Raw genomic sequence first — 17,899 nt, forward strand, 5'->3', positions numbered from 1 at the left:
CCTGCGCATACTGAAGCAGCACAACAAAAAGAAAAACACTTGCATACCAATCTGTCCGTGAGGACGCATTTAAAATAGGAGAGAGCCAGAGGACGTCTTGAAAGGAGTCATTGACTTGGGCAGAGTGTTGGTATTAATTCAGAGATTTGGAGACTGGAGCACCAAAGGTTCTCTCTTCAGAAGGAAAGTAAATGTGCTTTGGTTCACTGTGCTCACTGACCTGATGACTCAAATGTCTTTCATTCTCTGAGGAACTCTGTATTGCACAAAAGTAACTGCTTTTAAACTTCTCCCGGTGTATGTGCAAGTGATTTAACTCACGGTCATATCGTTTCAAACTTGTTTACTCATTTACTTTTCAAGGAACACAAAAGTGGAAATTTCGAATAATGTGTCACTTTTTCCAATGCAGAATTATGAATAGGAACTGGAGTTCTTAAGGCCGTGACACACCCAGCCGACATCAAAGAACTAGCGGCAACAGAAGCCGACTGTGTTGTCGTTTCGCGACCGTCGGCTTGGTGTCAAGGCCCTTAAGCTTCAAATGGTATGCAAAAGCACCATAAAAGTTGTATACGGCTATACTTTAATGCTAAATTCCAAGTCTTCTGACAAGATCACACCAGTCAACCCGAGAATCCAAAGTACAATTTGTGAAAAAGAACTGACTCAAAAGAAGGATTTGTTCACAAATTTGACTTTCCAACTCCTCTCATGAATGAGTAAGGGCAGATTATCAATAAGATTAATGACTTAAAATTGGATCCATTTCTCTCAAAAACAATGTCAGAATTGAAATTTTTGGGTGAACTGTTTCTATTAGACACCTTGCAACGATCAAATAACTGTCACAATCACGTTAGTTTTGACTCGTCATCGTCTGCCTCCGTCACTCATTTGTTTTCACGGACACTAATTATGTTCAGCTGTGCACTCATCAATCACCATAATTATCACCTGTATATATGTTCAGTTCTGTTTCAGTTCGGTGTCAGGTGTCAACTATTGTGGAAGTGTTGTTGCTCTGTTGCTGTTCGAATTACCCGTCGGATTTATTAAATATTACCTTATTGCATTCATCTTCTTCTTGCATTTATACAACCACCCCGAGTGACAATAACCTTACCAGCACCGTGTTTTTAACAAATGTGGCCTTCTTCCCCCTCATCTTCCATTCCTCTCATTCTCTGCCTCTTCAGGCTAGAGAGCAATGCGTCTATTTCCACCTCATTGACAGCAGCGAATGGAGCGAAATCCTTTTCTCCTAACGAAGAGGGAGAAGCATCGATTGTGTGGAGGGTCTTCTCTCCACACTTAATTAAATGAATTCTTCCAAGACTTCATTAGATAGAGAGAGAGAGAGAGAGAGAGAGAGAGAGAGAGAGAGAGAGAGAGAGAGAGAGAGAGAGAGAGAGAGAGAGAGAGAGATAGCCTGGGAGCAAGGTACCTTCTGCCCCCGAGAACTTTTTAAAACATGGTGTGTGTGTGTGTTGGTTGTAAAATTACATGCACTCTAAACTTCTGCAGCAAATGAGATCTGGCTGAGATCATAAAACCGCTAATTTATTTCACTCTCTTGGCAAATTAAGGGTGGTTTCGGTGCCCAAGACTTCAATTTGAGGCAATGTGGTCTGAAAACAAGGCAGATGCACTGGGTGAAGATTAAAAAGAGCTCTTAAAATATATGGGTTGAGAGATCAAGAGAGGATAAGAACTGCAAAATGGTGCACCGACTATAAAAACGACAGAGAGAGTGAGAGTGCAGGAAAAAGCAGGAGGTGGTATGTTTTGGTGAAATGATAGAAGACATCTTAAATAGACACCCCGCCCGTTTTCAGCACTGTGCTCATTGTGTTCTGTCTTCCGGTTTGTATTTCCACAACATAAAGGCAAGATCTTACGGATTTATGAATGAACCGCTCTTTTCAAAATCTTCCCAGTCTACTAGTGTTGTCAAAAATATAGATATTTCGCTATATCAATACTAAAATACCTGAAACGGTTATAGTTAAGAGAAAATGCATGTTGTGTAACAGTATATTGGATCCGTGCATGAGCTCTCAAAGCGACAGCAGCCTAATAAACCTGCCACTGTCTGTCATCAGAGAACAAAAGTCAAAGAGAAAGGCACTCACTGCTCTTGACTGAATAACTTTTAGAACTTTAATTGTGAGCATTTTTTACAATGAAAACTATCCAGTGTTATTTTCCATTTGATTCCTTTTCATTTCTGTAGTATTTTTTCTTACCTGAATATACTGTTAGACACTGTTGTTTATTTGTTTTTATTTTTATCCTTTTTTTGCATATGCAGTTCAACGATTCAAATAAAGCTTCCCTGTGCTGTGTGTAAGCTATTACAACAAAATTATTAAAAGTTAAATGATAAATTATCAAAAAATTATGAGATAATAAATTATCTGTATAGCAAAATATATGGCAGTTTTCCTTGTGGCATCGAAAATGGTATCGAATATCGATATTTTTCAAGGTATCGTATCGAATCTAGAAATTCCAGTATCGTGACAACACTACAGTCTACTGACATTTATTATGACATCCGCTTCAAACATTACAATGTCCATGATATCTTTTGTTAACTACAATAAGTTAATCCACTTCACCAGCTAATTACTCTTCGACAGCGACGTCATAGAAAAATACTGAGCAACCGCAAAAACAGACATTTAAACACAAAATTCTAAATATGGCTGCGCACTTGTTTCTCTGGTGTATAAGGGCTACACACAAGGACAATAACAATGAATAACTTGCATGAATAATGTTAACCCATGCAAAACTTGCTGTCATGATGCTAGGATACTGAGGTGCAGCTGCTACGAAATAAGTTTTAGCAGGTAGCTAAGTTGTTGCGATTGATGTCCTGGGTGGAATTTAGATTGTAGCCAAGTCTTTTCACAAATCTGTGTGATATTTTGGTCCCTAAATATGACTCAGATCCCTTCAAATCTGAGATTTTCCCACTTTTAGTTTTATAATCTGTTCGCTTAGAAAAGTAACAGCACAACTCTGTTCAACAAGCCACATGATCTGGGGTATCATTTATGTATTCATCACAAACGAGACGGGTTGTGAGCTGAAGTTTAATACTCAGCATTAGCAGTCTGTTCAAATCCCTGACTCTGAATATGAGCAATATTCATATTGACACTTGCCTTGCCTTCACATAGACCGAGATACTAATATGTACTGTGGTCCAAGTTGGCCAACTGCGGATTTAACAATGAAAGCTTATGTTACTTTTTATTTTCACGGCTTGATATGGTTCTCAGATTGATGTGACATCCACTGAAGAAACACTACATTATATATTCACTTTATCAGGTGGACATTCGCAGAACTCATTAAAGGAACATTTAATTACTGCCATTTGTTGTTCCTGTCCATCCCATTTTATTATCTGAAGGTATTTCACACCTATCCAAGGCTGAAAAAAAAAAGAAAGAATGTGTTGCAATCACAACACTGCAATTAAACGGTTGTTATTGATAATTAAAGGGTGGATTTTAATAAACATTGAAAGTGATAAAGAAGCGAAAAGAAGAAAAATGAATTCAGAGAAATAGGAAGGGTGGGAGGAGGACAGAAAGACATTTAAGTTAATATATAAATAAATACTCTTTCAGAGCCTCAAGATTAGAATAAGTGCTTGTGTTATGTGTGTGTGTGTGTGTGTGTGTGTGTGTGTGTGTGTGTGTGTGTGTGTGTGTGTGTGTGTGTGTGTGTGTCTCTCTCTCTCTCTCTCTCTCTCTCCAGGGACTTGATGCATCTTTTTTTCAAAATGAAAACAAATGGCACAATCGACTGGAAGATAAACTGCTCCGGTTAGGCTGCTATATCTGTCATCAATCCTCCTATTCCCTTCAGTTCTGTATGAGCACTCCTAAATTAACAAATGGGACGAGGGCACATCACCTCGCCAGCTGCCGAAGACTGGGACAGCCACTGGACAGAAGACAATTCCCTCCCTCACACTCACTTTCTTTCTCTCTGAAAGTCCACTATTCAACCACATCTCCTTATTAACCGCTGTCCCCTCCCCACCCACCCCTGTAACCAATCTACAATGGCGCAGCTGCATAACTTTGCATTCCAAATCTGCCTCAAAAAGCGAATTAAGATTCTGTTTACGTTCCAGAGCCAGAGAATTGCCGTCACTCTCTAAAAGCATCAATTTACTCCTGCGAAGCAGCGAATCAACTCGCATCAACCGAGTTAACCCTGAGCTTGCTGAAAGAGAGTGAACACTGAAATAGGAGTCAGAAAAGAGATTTTATGAGTTCAAATAAAACTACCATCTAGTACCATATATAAAATCTCAAGATGAATAGATAGTCTATCTATCTATACTGATAGATCATCGTATACATCTGCTCTCTGTCCAAGCTGTAACATATAAGCTGATGTAAAACTATCCTTAGTGGTGACCTTTCTGAAGAAAGTCTCACTTCTGGCCAAGTAAGGGATCTTAACAGCTGGCCTTTTATTCTCAAATAACTCTTAATGGTTCATTTCGAAGGGATAAAAGTTTGATCAAAAAGATGTCTTTGAAATGTGATGCCTTTTTATTCATCAAATGTCTTCAAGAAGCAATTACGCTCATCAAAAGACAAGTGGAATAGCTTTAGCCAGTTCATTAAACACATTCAGAGGTCCAGACTGCTTGCACATCTTGTGTTCCTTGCTGTTCGTTTGTCACATAGAGACAAGTATCCATCTTGTGGACACACATCACTTGTTTGCATGTCTGTTAGCATTCTGTTCATTCCGTTCATCTCTCACTGAGACCACGCCATGTGCTGTTAGCAAGCTAGCAACTGGAACCCCAACCGAACAGCGAAGAAAAGAATTACAACACGGCCATATTAATTAGATCACTGGATGCTCTGAGATTAATCCCGCCATATGTGACTAATCAAAATCTCTTAATTAAGGACCGTAGCATTGTCTCGCAATGAGCCTCGATGGTCTGGGCTTCTTGAATTAACTTGTTATATACCCCTGATTTGCTCTAGTATTGAGATACACTTTTTTAAAATCAATTTTTAATTTTGTTGAAATTCATTTAGCTTTTTTCAGTTATTTTTTTCCGGTTTTAGTACATCAAGTTAAGATTACTTACTGCTGAAATAAAAAAGGTTCAAGTTTTTTTTTTACATTTTATTTCAGCTACAATTTTTTTATATATAATTTGTTTTAGTTCTAATAACTATAGTAACCCTGACGCAAAGGAGTTCTCAATTCGGCCAGCTTTTCTATTGATTTCATGTACTATAAGGCAACATGCTCTGAAACACTTCATCAACCTTTGGCATGTGTTCAGAGGTCTTGCACTCACTAGAGACAGACCGGCAGCTTTCCTTTCTACTTAGCCCTCCCTGGTCAGGGTCACTATCAACATGAACAACAATTTGATTGACTGAGAGCTTTAGGAGATTAAAGTCATTTTGTAAACACAACACAGAGTTAGTTATATGGTGTAAACTGAACTTATTTTTTTTGTAGTTGGACCCCCCATGAGACACAATCAACTTAAAGGGACAGTTCATCAAACAATGAATATTCAATTAATATTTTTAGAACATACCATGAAAAATTACTCAGTGTTTTTTGTTTTTGTATTTTGTCCATAGAATGGAAGTCAATGAGGTTAAATGTTGTTTTGACGCTAATGTTCTTCAAAAGATCTTCTTCAAACATACAGGTTTGGATGGAAAAACACTTTAATATTGAGTGAACTGTCCCTTTTAAATCTACTGTACATGAATTCAGTTAGCAGCTAAACTGAATATCTGTGTTTAATTTAAGCTTAGTTATAGCCTCCTTTTTTAGATACAAATTTGGCATACTACAATATATTTAGTCAGTGGCCACCCTATCCCCTAATAACAAAAAAATACCCACAAATCCACTTAAGGCATTTCGTTCACAAAAAGGAACCGTATTATATTGTCGTATCTCCATGTCCATCACTATGAGAACATTTAACCATCATGTACGGCCATTGTTCCAACTGTGCATATACACACGCTGGGTGGCCACTGCAGACATTAGAGTGATTGAGGAAGAGAAACCGCAAAGCACGGGATGCATAATCTCTGTTAATATTTCTTCACCAAGAGAAGCCATTTTAATCATCTGCTGCACAAACCCCCTCCCTTCACTCTGCCACATGTTGACTTCAACATCATTAAAGCAGTTTTTATGGTGACTGGATGACATAGTAATCTAAATAGCTTGAAAATTAAATATAAACCACGGGTAGACTTTCTTTTGTTTATTTCATAGCTTCAAGTCCATGTGGAGGAACAAGAAATGTCAAAGTGCTACAGTGCCATCTTTTGGTTCAACCTTTTCACCCTGCATGTGCAAAAAGACACTGAACTGATTCAAATGAATGACATGTAAAATGAAAAACATTTTCTCTAAAGAAACACACTTGCCCTAAAGAAGGGAGGGACCAGAAATGACCACACGTTCAAAACAATCGGAACACCTAACGCAACTTTTCTTGAATTAATTTTTGAATGGATAAGAGAAACTATCTCCAAATCTTTACACATGTTCAAAGCTATGTTAAAACAATATCTTTTAAACTTAATGGGTTATTGTCTATGTGTGTTTACTGTATGTGATGTGGTAATGTTTATTTCTGCTATCTTTTTGTGTTTTTTAGTTTGTGATTGTGAAGCACTTTGGACAACGTGACTTGTATTAAACTGTGCTATATAAACAAACAAACAAACAAACAAACAAACAAACTCACATTTAATTTAATAAATGTAAATATAAATATAGTTTAGGGTTTAAAAAACTCACCATTAACTATGACTTTTGCCTCAAACTCCTAATTACTGCTTATTAATAGTTAGTAAGTTAGTTGTTAAGTTTAGGTATTGTGTAGGATTAAGAGATGTAGAATATGATGGTCATGCAGAATAAGGCATTAATACGTGCTTTATAAGTAACAATAAACAGCCACTATCCCAGTAATATGCATGCTAATAAGCGACTAGTTAATAGTGGAATTGGAACCTAAAGTGTTATCAAAAATTCTATTTGAATCTTGATCTTGATACTTTAATATTATGTATTGTTCATTTACTTGTGTTTTATTGTCTGCCACTAATATAATACGATATTCGCACAAGACAACAGATGCTTAATATGCAATCTCTTGCCATTGCCAGGAAAAAAATAACAGCCATAAAAACAGCCATCATCTGCCATTTGGGATTCGCAAAACCGCGTTGCATTGTTAAATCTTCTGTTTCTCAGTCAACCTCAGAGGCGGACCAAAATAAAAATGAGCTTTGAGACTTGTGCCTTTGTTCTTCTCTTTGTGGGCTGTCTCTTTCTCACTACAACACTTTCCCATCAAAAAAGATGCCAAAGCACTTGAAAAAGGTGGCGAAGAATAAGCAGTTGAGAGGCAAAGACGCTCATTATGGTGTGGTTTTGAGAAAACAGCCCTGGCGAAGTGCTATTTGAAGTAATTATCTGCAATTAAATTCAGCTGATGCATCAACGGCTCATCCCCACAGAGCAGAAATGTACAGAAGCTGACGACAAATTGGTTCCTAGATATTTCCTCAACTTTCTGTCACCCCCAACACGTGCACACTGAATTCGATTGGATGAAAGCAGGATGGTCAGAGAGGCAGTTGGGCATGCTGGCATGGCAGGAAGTGAGTAATAGCTAAATAGAGGTCTGGGCTATTTGGCCCTTTGCGGCTCATGTCTTTCTGCCTGGACTGGAGCAGATGAGCAGCTAAAAGCTCAGAGAGTATGCGTGACCATCTGCCATCTCTGTTTTGCTCTCCGCTTCATAGATTTGGGTGTGTATGTGTGTAAATGAGACAGGGAGGGAGGTGATGTGACGCAAAAAAAATAAGAGAGAAAAAACGAAAACATATCTTGCCTCCTTCATCACAGACTATTTCTCCATTTCCCTATCCGCTTTCACAAACATTTACGTGCAGGAGCAAGACCGAGGTAATCGTCTCTCATACCAATGAGCTTATGCTGTGGCATTCTGACAGTTCCAGCTTGTGGCCTGACATTGACCCCAGACTCCAGCTACAGTCTGAAAACCTCCATTTACAACACCACAGGCTGCTACGCAGAGCACCATCAAACACGACCGGCCAAAGGCAAAGACGTTGCAAAACCACTGCGCTTCTCAAGCGCAACACTGCCACCTGTCGGAGGGAAATCTATCAGCTGCTGTGAAGTGTGTTCTTTTTTAGAAGAATCAAACTGTTTATTTCCACACAACCAGGGCCAGTTGCGTTTCCACAACTTTTGACATATACAGCGCCATAAATCTATTACAAGACAATCCCACTGGAGCAACCTGGGGTTAAGTGCTTTGTTCAAGGGCACGGTGGTAATAACTTAATAACATAAAACCTTCCCAAACCACAATATCACATCATCATCGAAACACTATTTTATAAGAGGAAAAAAACAGATCAGTGGCACATGATTTGTTTAGGTGTACAAAGGTGAAATGGTTTAATTACTGCTTATGTAACTGCTTATGGCAATATTATATGCATGCATGCTAAAGGAGAATCTACTTTTCCAGCCCGCACTGTGAATGATTACTCAGTTTATTAAATAAAAGTATAAAAACAATTTTTTACACTTAAACTAAAGAGTGTCATTAGTTTAGTCAGATTATGTTTAGCTATAATTGTGAGCTGAATAAAGATCATATCAGATTTTATGGAGGAATTAATGCAGAAAATCTAAATATTTTGAAAGGGTTCAAAAACTAATTCTTGCCACTGTATATACAGTATATATAAAGCAATTTTTTTTATAGATAAGACACTATGGTCCTAAGTAAAAAAAAAAAAAAAAAAAAGCACAAATGTCAGGGGATGTCAAAAGGACCCCAAAAACACCTTAGACCCCAGAGGGTTAACTCCATAGTTCAAGGAGAAGCTGAACGACATCAATGTATACGACTGAACAATACAACATTAAATAGGCTAAACTTCTATATTGTCATTCACATCATATTAAATAGCTCATCTACCCAGACTGAGTTCTAAGAACTAGAGATGACATTTCCCTGACTGAAAGCCTACATCCCTGTAGGAGCACTACCTCTCTTAAATGTGCTACAAGCTCAAACCAGCAGCAGAATATTTAAATGTCAAATAAGCCAAGGAATTACAGACTATTTGACCCATATTCACTTTCACTGCACAGTTGAAAAGACAAAGGTAAAAGATCAAAACTCTGCTATCAGGAAATAGAAATCTATGTGTGTGGCAGAGTAGGAGGTTATTTAGGTGACTAACCAGCAATGTCTTCCTCTCTATTTAGCAGCACATGGAGCTAGAGTGACGCACAGAGCTAAAGTGATATTGTTTTTCCTCCTCACAAGAAGACTACTTCACTGACTGCCACCGTTTACACAGAAGGGTGCAGAGAAGAGCAGACTGGATTCACTGCAATCTTTCTCAGATCACTGTGGATGAACAAATTAGATATAGAGGTAGAATTGATGCTGTGCTCTTGCAACTACAGGGGATTCTGAGCAAGAAGCAAACAAGCTGTGAGAGCTGAGTAACATCAAATTGTAACACCTCTTCGACTGTAGGTATATATTTTATATTGTTATGGTGTATATGCACATAAAAAAAATGCAGCATACAAGAAGGTGAGTAAATAATGACATTTTAAAATCAACATAATTAGAATAATAAATAATTTGGGTGAACAATCCTGATAACCCCGACACTCACTAGGATATGACAATAAATTTCACCACCATTTCCTGAAATTCATGTTTGAAAGGAAAATGTAAAGGTGTATTAAGTAAGTCATAAGTGTATGCAAGTTACCAACCCTAAGAATATTATGGATTTCTTTCCAACGACTAGCCCACTGTTTTGTCAGCTCCTGAACCTGAGAAAGAAAAGAGAGATGCTTTGGATTATTTCTATAAGAGAAAATACGGATACAGAAAAGAAAAAAAATGCTTCTACTGGATTGTGGATGTAAAGCTGCCACATTCTTTCATCACAATAAATGGGACAGAAAACAGCATTCTGAGTGTTGGGATAAATAAAGCACTCTAAAATCCCAGTTGCAAGTCATGCATATTTACATCCAAACCTAAGAGGAAGACTAAAGTGCAGCATAACATAAAATTACAATAAAAACAACAATGCTGCTGCTGACCTCCTCTAGCACAAAGGCTTTAATTATCTCCCTAAATCAGCATGATCATACTTAAACAGCCATGAGCGGTGGGGAAATCAAGGAGTGATCGGCTGCTGTGCTCGGTTTTACCCAACTTTTAATCACCAGAAGATCTGCTCAAGTAGTCTGAGGATGTGCAGTGAAATTGAGACACTTACTCTGGCTTCATCCTGATGAAGCCTCTCTTCCACACTCGACCCTAAAGGCTGCTCAAATGACACCATCTGTGAGGAGGGAGACTGAAGTATTTAAGTCATGTGACCACTGAGAAACAAAACAAAAGCTGTAGAAAAGTAGGTACTTATGTGTATATGCCAGGATTAGATTTTAATACAGCATAAAACATCTGTACAACTTTCCATACCATTAAAAGGCTGTGGGCAATATCATCCCAAAAAGCATGCAGACTTTGTCCGGGCCATTTAGACATTATAATTTCAGTGATATGATTTGGGACGCACTAAAGATATTGCTTAAAGGTTGCTTTCGTAGCTCAGGAGAATTAGTTATGTGTTAATTAGGTAAAATTGATCTCTTAAAATTGCTTAGGATAAAGAAAAATACACACAAAAACAATTGCACGTTGATAAATTCAACTTTTGTCAAAATCTGAGTAAAGTTTGAGCCATCGTTGAGCCAAACTCAAGAAGAGACTAAGACCCTACTCTGTCTTATGAGAGATATGTGAAGCTGGAGACTCCATCTCGTTGCGGTCTAAGAGAAACAGAGATATTGAAGAGATCTCATTTGCGATTTTCATTTCTTTAAGCTAATCCTGGCATACCATTTAATACTGATAATATACAAATTGAAATTCAGCCTGTGATGTCTGAGGAGGATGAAGTCGAACTTAAATCACCTGATTTCCCGCAGACAGCAGCGCTTTCAGGCGGGCAATCTCAGCTTGCAGCTCTCTGATAATCTTTACATTGCTGTCCTCATTCACAGTGGGCTTGTTTAAAATGTTCTTGGCACGGCTGGCATAACGAAGAGTGTTCAGAGTTTCGCTGTAGTTCACGTCAGCAGGTGAGATGGCTTGAGTGACAAAAAAGATAAAAGGAAATGAATCCTTAATACATAATCAAGGTGATATTAGCTCAAATCTCCTTGCAAATGAATGTTAATTTCAATCTGCCACTTTTTCTAATTTTCGTGGCTTTTTAGAGCTTGACAGCCCAAACTTCCCTTGTGTTGTATGGAAAAGAGCAGCATGAACGTTTCGCAAAATAAATTGTGTAACAAAATCTTGTGTGTTTGGAGAAGCTTGATGGTGCTTAGAACTATGACCACAGTGATACGCGTGACCTCTGACGTACTGGCTATCATGATGGTTTTGGAGTTCCCACCAAGACTGTCCTTTAGGAGCCAGGTAAGCGCAGAGTCTCGATATGGAACAAAGTTTTGTTTCCTTTTTATTCCACCACCAATGGACAGATCAGCTATGACAACAGAAATAACAAAGAATATCCACTGAACAACCTCATAACCATGTCAGTCAAAGTGCTTGAAACCTTAAGTTGATACGTATTTTTTGATTGTTAGTTTACCTAAAGTGGAAATGACGATGCCCAGAGTAACCAGAGATCTATTGATGTTGGCGCCTTCCTTCAACCTAATGCCAGTAGCCTGTGTGGCATCAGCTCTTTCACTTCCTGCTAGGTCAACCAGGTGTACCTTACTCACCGTCTCACACGGTAACTCTGCATCAAACATGGCCTATAAGGACATATCATGGTAGACAATACAGTCAGAGATTTCTCAATCCGAAATTCATAATGCATAATGCAACAGGGAAAAGAAACAAGCAAAAACACTTGATTGAAACACAAGAAAGTAAGATTGGAAATGCTTAATGCTGAATGACATCATATCCCCTGAAGTTTCTGACTAAAATTATTATGAATTTATTAAAAGAGCTGGATTATAACCAACAGAGCCAATTTATAACCACAGAACCCTGTTGAGTTTAAAATATTAGTCTCATAACATGGAAAAACTAAGAAGACACAGAATATTGACAAAACATAGAGAGAAAAAACTGGAAACAAACTGCAATGTTTGGGGCAGCATACTATACTCTATATCCAGTGTGATAGATAAACTATAAGGAATATAAATCTTATCTGTTTAAATAAAAACAGAATAAAAATAAAAATATCTATTTTCAGATCACTTGGAAGCCACTCAAAACATCAAATAAGATGATTTCTTGTGGAATAATGCCTACTGATGAACTTTTTCCTGGTTATAAATAGCCATCTATTTTTTAATATATGAAATACTGTCCAAAAAGCAGTAATCTAGTATTCCAAAACATAGCCATTGACACATTAACATCTGTGTATCATTACCCAAACATCCCCAACATACACAGAAAATGGAGAAAGCAGTGGATAATACTAACAGGGAGATGATAACTTCAAGCTGCGAAAGCTATCTGAACAAATGTACAAACAAAGAGACAGATGGCATTCAGCAGAGGGTAAATGGACTTGTGACCTTGATGAAGCGAATGGTGAAGATAGCGTGGGATCGGCTGCTGACATGGTTCATGCCTGTGCTGGCAGTGGCACGCCTCCTGTTGCCCTCGTGCATTAGCTGGCCAACCTCAGTATAGCTCTGCACATGGTGTTTGGAGAGGGCTTGACATACAGGATATAAGAGAAACATACAGTAAACAACTGTTTTTATTGGATTTCTGATAACGTTGTTTAAGCGATCAGTAAAGTATCATTAAAAAGTGAGCAAGTTTTCAATCATCACGATGTGAGGTGTTGTTTCTGTAGACATTTTACCCTCCACATATGCTCCATCTTTAGGATGTTCTCTTACTCTCAGCTCACAGCCCTGTGTCTCTGTGCTGGGAAGGAGGTCTCGAACTCGCTCATTGTAGATTTCAAAGTAGCTGGAAGCACAAAGCATCAAAGACAAGAACAAAGCAGTGATAGTTTGCTCTTGAAACATTAGCTCCTATTTTAGGATATAATGGGATGAAATGTTGCCGCCACAAAAACTTCAACAGTGACTCAGTCTCGATAAGTCTGGTTTTAAATGAGCCACATTCCAGCAATTTTGCTAAATACCACTGGTTTAGTTTATATTTTGGTTTAATAGCTCATTTGCTAGCTTATTACATTTTCTTTGTTTTGACTAAATCGCTCGTGAAGCAATTGCCTGGAAAACTCAAATCAATTACCTGACGCTGTTTGAATCTCATTGTACATGAATAAAATTATCGAAAATGCTGGCTTGATGGAACACAGCGACTTGACAAGGAATTAGAGGCTACACATTTTCCCTAAATCTGAATAAGCTCTGTTGTTCTATACTGCTGCGTATTACAGCAATCGTGTGAGTGAGGGGGAGAAAGTCTCGCCAGTCAGAAAAGAAATAAAATCCCACAAGACGATAAACCTATTTCGAGCTGTCTGAGAAATATGAATGTTTAAACAGGCTCCTGAAATGAAAGACAGATTGGTCCCTCTTCATCTCCTAATGAAGCTGGAGGGAGAGAGGGAGAGACAGTATCAGTTCGAGCTCAGTACAAACCAACAGTGAACTAATTAAAATGTGACAGTCAGACATTTTGAATGCCTCTACTGCTAGAACTGTCCCCTGTGAATGAGCACTGTTTAAAGGAGGGAATCCAGGTAGTTAAACTACAAAAACCTCTTGCAGGCATTTAGACACTACAGTCGCATGCAAGAGAAGCCATGGGTAAGTATCAACCAGGGTTTTTTTTTCAATTGATAAAGACAGGTCTCACTCAGGGGTGTGATTGGGTTTTAGTCACCAATATTTTTTTATTGTTTTTTTCTGCTGCAGCAATCCTAACTGCAATGGCAATCGATTTACTACACAGAAACTGTAATTTAAGACCTCATACCACAGGCAAAAGACATGACTCGGTAGCTTCCTTTATTACACATCCAGAAGTCTGCACAAGCAAAGAACTTGCATTGAAATGTACTGTAGATGCAATGCAAACAGTCAATATTTTGCAACATGCAACAGAAAATATATTTTCGAACAATATTGTTGTTAATCAAGGCCTCTGGGATACTACATAGCTGAATACATTTCATTATGGACTTTATTAGCTCTTTTGTCAAACATACTAACCTACTGTCAATTTAACAGACCTACACTGCTGTTTAATAGTTTAGGGTCTGAACATTTTGTCTTTTTTTTATTTTTATTAACACTTTTATCAATCAAGAAATGAACATTTTACAAATGATTTCTATTTCAAATAAATGCTGTCCTTTTGAACTTCTTATTCACCAAAAAATTCTGAAAAGAAGTTTCACGTTTTTGTTACAGAGGAGGCTCCCGTACCGCCTCCGCACCACCGGAGGGATCGGTCTCCGGAATATTAATCATCCTTACCGAACTCTAATTCCCATCATGCCTCTCACCTGGGACTGATTGCGCAACACACCTGCACCTCATTCACACACACACACACACACACACACACACACACACACACACACACACACACACACACACACACACACACACACCACACACACACACACACAAAAGCCACTTCCACACCTCTGCGAAGTCTTGATTTGCCCTGGCCATCATTTCTGACCGTTATTTCCCGTGATTTTCTTTTACTCTGATCTTGGACTGTTTATCTCGTTTCTGATTGTTCTCTGCCTGCCCCGACTTGGACCTTGCTTCTTGCCGCCTGCCTCGACCTCTGCCTGTCATTCTGGTTTGTCTCTGCATTGTCTCCATTGCCCTTTCTGCTGTTGATTATCCTACCTGTTTGACTATTCTTAATAAAAGCTGCAAATGATCACTGAGTCTGATGATTCGCAACAGTTTATCAAAATTAAGTACAGTAATCAACATTGATAATAATAAGAAATGTTCCTTGAGCACCAAATCAGCATTTCAGAATCATTTCTGATGGATCATGTGACACTGAAGACTGAAATGTGGCTGCTGAAAATTCCATTTTAAAATAGAATTAAAATAGAAAAGTGATTTTAATTTTAAAAAATATATATTGTGGTAAATTTTAGATTAGGGTCCAATTCTCACTATTAACTAACTCTTAACTACAAACTTTGCCCCAAAAAACTTTGAATTACTGCTTATTAATAGTTAGTAAGTTAGTTGTTGAGTTTAGGTATTGTGTAGGATTAAGAGATGTAGAATATCGTCATGCAGTATAAGGCATTAATATGTGCTTTATAAGTATTAATAAACAGCCAATATTCTAGTAATATGCATGCTAATAAGCAACTAGATAATAGTGAGAATTGGACCCTAAACTAAAGTGTTACCAATATTGTAATATAATATTTCACAATATTACTGTTTTTACTGTATTTATTTACTGTTTGTGCATTTAAATTAACCTTACCAACCCCACATTTTTGAACAGTAGTGAATAAACATGTTCAGTGTGTAATTGAACTGTGACAGCCGGTATATCTATGTTTAAAATAACATGTCTAGTCTATGGATGTGACGTTGAGGAAATTTTCCCACCGGTTAATCGACGCGTGACAACAAGGTGATGTAACACCCCTGGTCTCACTTTCTGTCTCTCTCATCTCTCTCATCTAATCTACCGCATGGGCTGTTATCAAGAAGACACTGCGATAACCGCTTGAGGCGGAAGCAGACGGAAGCTGAACACTGACCTTCCTGATCATCTGGTCGTAATTAGAGTCCTGCTATCTTACAATGCCCATAAGAAAGGACAAGCTGCCAGAATGGACACACTGTAATCTGTCTGTCCTTCTCCCTGGGATTTTGATGGGTTCATTATCCTACAATAAACCCCCATGGAGCAAATGATGGTCGTTGACAACTGTGGTCATGTATGTAGCTCTCTGGACACGTCAGAATTACTTATGTTACTCATTTCTTTGGCACTTTTCCCGCAGCAGTGGTTATGCCATTACCAAGAAATATTGCGCTCATACCTGACCTCCATGTGAAATGATGCCTTATCTCTTTGCAACACTCCACTGATGTGGTGGAACAGCCCCTCACAGATCCGTGGAATCAGTCCATAATCACCCTGAAAGAAGGAAATTAGAAAATTCAGCTCACTTAGCTGTTAAATGTAGTCAGGTGGTTGAGGAACTAGACTGAAAGATCGCAGGTTTGAACCCAATAAGAGATAACCCATGTGTTATGATCGTTGACAAAAATATTTTGAAGAATGTTTTAACAGATTTGTCCATTCCATGCATTTTGGACCTCCAGTGACTTTCATTGTATGGACAAAGAAAATTAGAGCCATTTTTTAAAATATCTTCTTTTGAGTTCCACAGAGGGAAGAAAGCCATAGAGGTCTAGAATGGCATATGAGAGACAGTAAATGATGACAATTTACATGTTTTGGAAAACTATTTGATCAATCAAGACACTGTAGAATTTACATTAGACGTGTAGTACCATTTAAGAAGGACATGCAATTACGAATGTGCGCATGTGATTTATGTGGCATCAATGTAACTTATTGTCTACAGTTTTGTACATTAAAGGTAGGGTAGGTCAGAATTGTCTAAAAAGAACTTTTATTCAAATTTGTTTAAACTGTCTTTATATACCAATGCATAATTAAAATGTAAGTACTCTGATAAAAAGAGTATAAAAATCGAGTGACTCTAGACCGTTTAATCTTCATTAAACACAGCTCATTAATTCCATTCACTCCCACCTAAAAACGGGTGCGCGACTGCGCGCACGTGGGCAGAGCCAGTAATAACGGCGGTAGTCATGGCGACGGAGAGTGACAGTCGCGCAAGCCAATCCTGTGATTCGTCCCGAATGGAAATAATGAGCTGTGTTTAATGAAGATTAAACGGTCTAGAGTCACTCGATTTTTATACTCTTTTTATCAGAGTACTTACATTTTAATTATGCATTGATATATATAGAAAGTTTAATCAAATTTGGTAAAAAGTTTTTATATAAATCCTACCTACCCTACCTTTAAGCTAGTATAGGTGAAATAATTCCCACATCAATCTTTAAAAAGTTTTTTTTTTTTTACTAAAATTATAGCATAGCACACATTTTAGGACAAAGAATTGATGCTTTTGCCCTTCAGACGCACTTGAGCCACACACTTGAGACAGTTTGATTTCACACTTTTCACCAGCACTCTGAATAAATAAGAACTCCATAAAGTCTCCACACTATTTTCCCCTCTGATCTGCAAAGGCGGCTTTTAATTACTACCCACGACAAAGAGGGGATATCAGACAGAATAGAATAATTATCATCAGTACAAATCTGAATGAGTCTCTCGGACGACAGACCGATACCCGTTATAATTATGTGTTCTTCATATGCTGCCCTTTTCACATTTTCTGATTATTACTCATGAGAAGCATGCAGTGAAATAGAGGCTCTGCAGTCACTGGAGTAGTGTGTGCATCTGCCATCTTATGAAGAGTGAGAGTGTGTTATTAGCTGTGATTTGTAGGTTTTGAAATTACACTTGAGATGGAGACAGTAATGAGATGCGAAGCTTACAGCGTTGCCCATCATGGTGTAGGACTTTCCTGAGCCTGTCTGACCGTAAGCAAAAACGCATGCATTGTAGCCCTCAAAAGCAGCTTGCAGGACATCTGTACCAAGATCTTTGAAGATCTGAAATGACAAATGAGCTAGAGAG

At 38.1% G+C, this 17,899-nt stretch overlaps 1 protein-coding gene across 3 annotated transcripts in view; it reads right to left on the reverse strand.

The window, feature by feature from the left end:
* kif16bb (kinesin family member 16Bb) overlaps window positions 1-17,899 on the reverse strand; it is a 36,538-nt gene that overhangs the window by 17,104 nt on the left and 1,535 nt on the right. For 2 of the 3 annotated variants that reach the window (XM_079634415.1, XM_079634417.1), the window contains exons 4-12: window positions 17,758-17,874; window positions 16,194-16,291; window positions 13,038-13,147; window positions 12,742-12,884; window positions 11,790-11,958; window positions 11,559-11,681; window positions 11,102-11,277; window positions 10,401-10,481; window positions 9,886-9,945 (exon numbers count right to left, since the gene is read on the reverse strand). In XM_079634415.1, the coding sequence (XP_079490541.1) occupies window positions 9,886-9,945; window positions 10,401-10,481; window positions 11,102-11,277; window positions 11,559-11,681; window positions 11,790-11,958; window positions 12,742-12,884; window positions 13,038-13,147; window positions 16,194-16,291; window positions 17,758-17,874 (1,077 nt within the window). The remainder of the gene's footprint in view (window positions 1-9,885; window positions 9,946-10,400; window positions 10,482-11,101; window positions 11,278-11,558; window positions 11,682-11,789; window positions 11,959-12,741; window positions 12,885-13,037; window positions 13,148-16,193; window positions 16,292-17,757; window positions 17,875-17,899) is intronic. The other variant, XM_079634416.1, reaches the window with a different exon arrangement.

The sequence above is a fragment of the Phoxinus phoxinus genome, assembly GCF_949152265.1.
Source record: "Phoxinus phoxinus genome assembly, chromosome: 14".
Classification (NCBI taxonomy): Eukaryota; Metazoa; Chordata; class Actinopteri; order Cypriniformes; family Leuciscidae; genus Phoxinus; species Phoxinus phoxinus.